At 37.1% G+C, this 7984-nt stretch overlaps 1 protein-coding gene across 1 annotated transcript in view; it reads left to right on the forward strand.

Annotated features, from left to right (window-relative positions):
• Positions 1-2852: 2852 nt before the first annotated feature.
• The window catches only part of LOC106469729 (hormone receptor 4-like), a 23612-nt gene continuing 18480 nt past the window's right edge, over positions 2853-7984 (forward strand). Inside the window, exon 1 of the mRNA XM_013930241.2 lies at positions 2853-4241. Coding sequence (XP_013785695.2) covers positions 2857-4241 — 1385 coding nt within the window. The 5' untranslated portion in view covers positions 2853-2856. The remainder of the gene's footprint in view (positions 4242-7984) is intronic.

A 7984-nucleotide genomic window follows, 5' to 3' on the forward strand; every position in this document is an offset into this window, starting at 1 on the left:
AAGCACTCACCTCCTCAACCTTGTTTTGATTTTCAACTTGTTTAACTTCGGCCTTTTGGATTTTGTTTGATAGATGGGATATCCCCAACGCTTTTTTTGGGTGCTATTACCACAAGCTTTAGATGACCAACCAGGAACGGAAATAAATGCATTAAATGATTATATACATATATATAAACGTTGTCCACTCCTAAGTGCCACCACATTAGAGCTTCAAAGTCACTAAGCCTACAGTTAATCTAAGACAATGATTAAAGGCTGTTTCAAATTATGAATTCTACAGTATTTTGAGCTACAATAACAGACGTTTTGTGCGAATTCAGATAATCTGTAGATTACGTCATCATACTAATTCCCTGGCGAGGCTTTTGCGGTTGAAATTTCTATTAGTTTAGTCTAACCAGGGGTTCCCAAACTGAGGGCCGCAGGAAGGCTGCAAGGGGACCGTCACAAATAGTCTAATCCAGAGGTTCTCAAATTGGAGACGTAGGAAAGCTACAGGGAGACCGTAGCAAATAGTATAACCCAGGATTTCCAAACTGGGGGCTGCAAGAAAGCTACAGGAGGGCCGTAGCAAATAGTCTAATCCAGAGATTTCCAAACTAAGGGCCGCTGAAAATCTGCTGGGGGGGGGGACTATAGCAAATAGTCAAACCCAGAGGTTCTCAAACTGAGGGCCGGCCAGGAAAGCTGGGGGGGGGGGGCGTAGCGAATAGTTTAACCTAGGGGTTTCCAAACTGGGGGTTGTAGAAAGACTTCAGAAGGGACGTAGCAAATACATAAAACACAAAATACTGACACTCTGCTTGAAACCTATAGATTCATTGGGGGGACCTCAGTCAGGATGCGGAATAATGTTTTTGGGGGGAGAGGTGGCTTATGCTAAGAACAGTTAGAACTCCTGGCTTAACACACGCATAACAAACCTGGTGTCGAGTATTAAGACTTCAAGCGCAATCATGATATATAATAATAGCAATAATAGTGGTATTTCGCTATTACTTTTTTATCATTTACACGCACATATACATAAGCATACTGAAAACATCTTGGAAGTATTTATAACGGTTTGAATTTTCAGCAGACTTTTCTAATTATTTATTACTGGAAAACGTTTCCGGAAAAAAATTTCGGTGTTTACAGTTTTATAAGCAGCCCTAGTGTCGATTATTAGAAGTATGACATTTTCGTATTCAGCTTATAGTGATGTAGGTTTTGTTCGCAACAGTGTTGACTAGGATATAATACCACAGGAAGTAATACTGAATTGTATTTCATGCCCAGTCTCGTCCCTAACCAATAACTTGATAATATCTTATGAGTAAGTCGTTGGAATTTAAGTATCAAACGTCATTACGGAGTTTATTTAACATTATGTATGTTCTGTTCAATTGTCTGTGTCTGTAATTCTCGGTTGTTGGGCGTTGAGTAATTTGTTAATGTTGAATCCGTACTTTAGTGAGAAGGAAATTAAAAATACAACAACAAAGAATACGACTCAGAATATGAGGATAAGATGGAGCCAGTGGAGAAGCCAATCCCTGTTGAAACAAAGTAAGCACAGGACAAGTATGGGCTAATGGTGAAACCATACCTGAGTGAGAGGGATATGAAAAACAAGGAATACAACTGAAAAAGTAAGGAAGGACGAGATGGAGCCAACCAATGGTAGAGACATATCTTAGAGAGATGAATCAGAATAGCTACGGATAGTATGGAGCCAAAGGTCGTAACTATGAAGTTGAAGTAAGAGGAAGCCATGGAACACGCCCGTTGGGACAAGATGAAATCACTGACGGAAAATAATTCAAAATCCATATCTCATAGAAGTACTGGGTCTAATAATTCTTGCAAGTTAGGAAGTTCTTAAAACGAACTAATTTAATTAGATGGTGTATTTAGTTTCTTTTCTCCACTGTCGTCCAAAGCAACTTCGTATCAATAATAATCTTTAGTTTCTGCTACACAAGTGTTATATTATTTAATTAATAAAATTCAGAAACTTTTTATGATTATTCGTCAACTGATACACACATTCATTGTGGTAGCTTTATCCTAAATATTTAGGATGTGTGTGTATTTCTTTAATCTTATTTTAATCCATTGGTTTTATAGGCTGGAGCTGTTTGGTTTCACATATTGCAGGTTCTGAAGACTTCACACGTCTCCACTATGATTTAGTAATCGCAGAAACATATAGTTTGGCATTACGATGTTTTAACAAAGTACAGCTATATTCGATAACTGGCTTTACTATAACTATCAGCGACTAGTTTTTGGATCTATAACACTAAACATAAATAGATATTCGATCCCTGCGGTGGCCATAGAGCAGATAGCCAATTATGCAATGATATTCATGTCAAAACCGTGGTAGTAGTGGAAAAAGAAAATAGCGTGTTTTTTGTGTGCAGAGTTTTTAAAGTCTCAACAGACTCATTTCAGTTGGTCATTATTAATTACAGAATCATCAGATTACTGCATGTGTCTGAATAAATAACACGTACAGTTTATAAAGCCGAATCTTTAACAAAACATGTTTTAGTTAAAATCTAGCAGTAGTGACAGTAATGAGACTAGGTTTTAAAAGTCGTGTTTGTAATGTCACTGGTTTTTAGGGGTTGTGTTTGCAATGAAACTAGTTATAATAGTTTCTAGAAGTTGTGTTTGTAACGTCACTGGTTTTTGGAAGTCGTGTTTGTAACGAAACTGGTTTTTAGAAGTCGTGTTTTTAATTAAACTGGTTTTCAGAAGTCGTGTTTTTAATTAAACTGGTTTTCAGAAGTCGTGTTTTTAATTAACTAGTTTTCTGAAGTCGTGTTTGTAATGAGAATATTTTTACTTTTTCCAGGAAGTATGTTCCCGCTTCTCCTGGAGTGGATGCGTAAGATGAGCTTATTTCACGACATCAAACTGAAGCGTCGAAAAGTTGACTCAAGATGCAGTAGCGACGGTGAAACCAATCCTGATCCTGTTAACTCTTCGCCTGACAGTGCAACCACTCTGGATCCTGTTCTGAAGGAGGGAGAGTTAGGTCAATTTGCACGAGAGTTCTCCATAGGATCAGAAGAAGGAACAGAAACATCCCCAAAAGTACAATTCGAAGATCCTATCAGGTCTCCCGTTGAACAACCTGACACAAATATGCTAGAGGAGCTGGAGTCTATGAAAGAATCGCCGACACAAAGTGCACAGTCACCCAATCAACAAGCGGTTACCTCCGAAATGGAAAGAGAAATATTAAGCAGCGGTTCAAGGTCCACTCAAGATAATAACGTCTTTGATGGTGGAGGGAGAGGTGCGCTGGAAGGAGCTCCAGAAAGTTCAGAAATTCGATCTGGAGAGCCCAAAGAGCGAGTCGAAGAACAAGGGTTGGATCTAAGTACACCAACGAGACAAAGAGGCGGTGTACAAGAACTTCCTCATTTGAATCCTTATTTGTGGGCTCCTTCTAGCGCACAAGCCTACAGACGTCATTTCACTGCTCATGAAGAGCGACCTCAGGAGGAGCAACAAGGTTTGTCCTTGTTAAGAGTAGCGTCGCAGTACAAAATGCCATTAGTAATGGGAGACATTCCTGGCTCTGGTCCTGGTAAAACAATGATCTGGACTGGACAAAGTCCATCTCAGGGTCTACAAACGTCTAAGTCTGAGCACGTTGATACGACAGGTACTGTGATAACAGGTGAAACTGCTGTAAATCGTCGTCACAGTGTGTCTAGTATGGAAAGAACAGGGATTTTAGGTTGTCCAGTGTCCACTCGACCCCAACCACTTTCTTTGTACACCTCAACATCTACATCTCCAATAACCTCTAGTGCACCATCTGTTGGACAATATGGGTTTTCTGTAAAAGAAAACTACCCCTCCTCAACCCTCCAGTACGGGACAAATGTGCAAAGGTTACAATACCCAGCAACATCAACTGCTACTTCCAGGGAGGATGTAATACCAAAGTTTCGTAGCCGGAGCAGTAGTTTAGTGAGCACCAGTCTTGTACCTTGGTCAGAAAAACTGCCACAACCAGGACCGTCTTCTCCCACCCAATTACCAGACTCTCAGGCTTTAAATCTTAGTGTATCAGGAAATGGTCGAAAAGGTGAGCTAACTACCATGGTGGCTGCACCATCGACATCTCGTGGTCCTGGAGGCGAGGAGGAGGAAAGAGACCAGCCAATGGTGTGTATGATTTGTGAGGATAAAGCCACAGGACTCCACTACGGTATCATAACCTGCGAAGGGTAAGTTATGTGCAGCTTTTAAGGTAAAGGGAAAGTTATTGGGTTAATTTTTAGGTTATATTCATCACATTACTGAGATTATCGAGAAATCTATATATATATATATATATAAAATCGTACATTTAGGAAGAGTGTAATGTTTTGTGTGTTTTATCTCCGAGGCTGGGCTAAGGAACTCATAAGATGAAATGAAATAACGGCTATAAAAGAATAGATAAACTCAGAGGTCGTGAATAGTTTAATATAAAAAAAAGAGTGCTGAAATGCGAAATTTACATAAAGAGGTTTTGAAATGTAAGTTGGAAAAGTTTTAATAAACTTCCCGTATTTTCAACACCGGTGTTCAAATGGATTTCAATTAATCATGGCGAGAAAACTTTGCCTCGGGTAACCATGATAATGTACGTTTTGGGGTTAATGTCATGAGGGGGAAGAGGTAATGAACTTTGTATATTTCAAGGTTCTTTTACAGACTACAGGAAGACTCTTGGACAGCCACAAATGTTTAGTGAGAGTCTAACGGCCATAACACAGGGTGTCCCAGAAGTCTAGACCCATAGGGAAAAATATACAATTCATTTATTATTCAAACTGCATGCGATTAACAGCATACACATGTCAATTCTTGGTATACTGTGTCATCAGTGTGTTTTCTTTCCTAGTACATGTACAACTGACATTAGAAATGTGTTTGTTTAACTTTAAGAGTATAACGTATATTTTCCCTACGGGTCCAGACTTCTGGGACACCCTGTACATTCAAGGTTTCAATATAGTATATTGTACAACAGTTTAGTTTACAAAGCGGGGATTGCTGTCGAAAATAATGAGTGCCAAAAAGCACAAGACGTTTCCTATTACAATTACACACCACACAAACAAACATCCAGAAAGAGCGAGATAATGTTACTTGTGTGCTCTGAATATCCCGTTCTTTTCTGCTTCAGCTTTTAGTTTCGATTAATAGCTACACAAAGGATTAAATTAGCACAGTCTCCTCCCATGATTTGACATTTCAAAACAACTGATTATTTTTGTTTACCTTCTGAACATCATAAGGTTCACAACACGGTGGTCAAAGTATGTTGGTGACCTGAAGGTCAAGATGAAGCAGGCAGATCGTATTTTTGAAGCTCCCGTTCTTTTATTTAGGTAACTAGGTCATACTAGACAAATAATGATTTGTGCTTTATAAACGTGTAAGCATCTTAAAGCCAGATAAACATGTAGATAGTATTTGGCCCACAAGGTCATCGCCAGGGTCAAACACTTTAGCGATAATGAAATGTAGGTAGGAAACTGTTAGGTTATAGAAGGATTACTTCAATAATAATCAAATCCAGATCAAGGTTTTCATTAACATCGAATGTAAAGCTTTACGTATAATATGATTTACATAATTTAATGTTGTGTGAAGTAAATTATTTTCAGGCCATGAATATAGAAGTTAATATTTTACTCGTTACATCCAGGTTTTTTCATTTTTGGTTATATGCGTGTCTTTGTTATGATCAATCCATTTTTGTCTTCTTTATAAAGAGAGAGAGAGAGACGAAAAAGAACGAGAAGATAGATTAATGCTGATGTGTCTTATTCTTATTTTAGTTATAGAAGTCCGTGTTTATCACTGCAGTTTTGGAGAAATATCCATCGCTGATAGACACGCGTTCAATGAAATATGTCGAATAATTTGTCAAATAATAGCTTTGTATATTCCCCTTACTTTTCAACATGCGGAATCTAGATTGTGTAATATGTTGACCTGAGGATAGAACACACTATGTGATATGTTGACCTGAGGTTAGAACACACTATGTAATATATGTTGACCTGAGGTTAGAACACACTATGTGATATGGTGACCTGAGGTTAGAACACACTATGTGATATGTTGACCTGAGGTTAGAACACACTATGTGATATGTTGACCTGAGGTTAGAACACACTATGTGATATGTTGACCTGAGGATAGAACACACTATGTGATATGTTGACCTGAGGATAGAACACACTATGTGATACGTTGACCTGAGGTTAGAACACACTATGTGATATGTTGACCTGAGGTTAGAACACACTATGTGATATTATGAACTGAGGATAGAACACACTATGTGTTATTGTGAACCGAGGATAGGACACACTTTATGATATTATGAACCGAGGATTGAACACAATATGCGATATTATGAACCGAGGATAGAACACACTATGTGTTATTGTGAACCGAGGATAGAACACACACACTATGTGATATTATGAACCGAGGTTAGAACACACTATGTGATGTTATGAACCGAGGATAGAACACACTATGTGATATTATGAACCGAGGATAGGATAGATTTAAATGTAACTATAAACTTTAGACAGTGTAAAGTTTAAATAGATTTAAATATAACTATAAACTTTAGACAGTGTAAAGTTTAAATAGATTTAAATATAACTTTAAGCTTTGCAAAATGTGAATCGAAAAAACTAAATGAGTGATTTCATATGGTCCAACTATACAGACTTTATTTGTTTACCGAAACACACTAATTCCCCTCAGCTTCACTGATTTTGGGATAAGAGAAAGCCATTGTTCAACCCAGTGCTCCATATCTCACGGCAGAAGGGACATTGTCTTGACCTATATAGAACCGCTAACTGTGAAAGGTCAGGGTCAAAGTCAGAAAACGAACTGACCCTGTCTATGACTTGCAGTATCTACTTACGAGGTTTAATAACGTGACGTAGACTTCACCTGTTGGTTAAAATGAGCAATGATTGGATTGTTTTATTGAAAAAACAAAGTACTACAAAATGAAAGAAAGGTTAAGGCAGTGATGTTTAGACGGTCAGTTTTATCTCGAGCTCCATCTCCAGAAAGTTTATTTTACAGTTCACTGTTTCGCCCAATGTAATTTTTCCGGCTGTTTTTCATTATCTCTCTCTCGTATATTTTTTATGTGGTCTGAAAATAAAGCATGTTATAATAATCACACATTTTGACCAACTACTGTTTTTTTTATCATTATCCAAACTAGTCTGAATGCAGTAGGTTTAAAGTATAAGTGTGTGTGTGTGTGTGTGTATATTTATACTATTAATCATTCGTGGCATAAAACAAATCGCGCCCTCTGTTTTTCTGTGCAGTTTCATAACAACATAGTATGTTCTATCCTCGGTTCATAATATCACATAGTGTGTTCTATCCTCGGTTCATAATATCACATAGTGTGTTCTAACCTCGGTTCATAATATCACATAGTGTGTTCTAACCTCAGGTCAACATATCACATAGTGTGTTCTAACCTCAGGTCAACATATCACATAGTGTGTTCTAACCTCAGGTCAACATATCACATAGTGTGTCCTAAACTTTACACTGTCTAAAGTTTATAGTTAGATTTAAATCTATCTAAACTTTACACTGTCTAAAGTTTATAGTTACATTTAAATCTATTTAAACTTTACACTGTCTAAAGTTTATAGTTACATTTAAATCTATTTAAACTTTACACTGTCTAAAGTTTATAGTTATATTTAAATCTATTTAAACTTTACACTGTCTAAAGTTTATAGTTACATTTAAATATATTTAAATTTTACACTGTCTAAGGTTTATAGTTACATTTAAATATATTTAAATTTACACTGTCTAAGGTTTATAGTTACATTTAAATCTATCTAAACTTTACACTGTCTAAAGTTTATAGTTATATTTAAATCTATCTAAACTTTACACTGTCTAAAGTTTA

Source organism: Limulus polyphemus, unplaced genomic scaffold, assembly GCF_000517525.1.
Source record: "Limulus polyphemus unplaced genomic scaffold, Limulus_polyphemus-2.1.2 Scaffold3634, whole genome shotgun sequence".
Taxonomy (NCBI): Eukaryota; Metazoa; Arthropoda; class Merostomata; order Xiphosura; family Limulidae; genus Limulus; species Limulus polyphemus.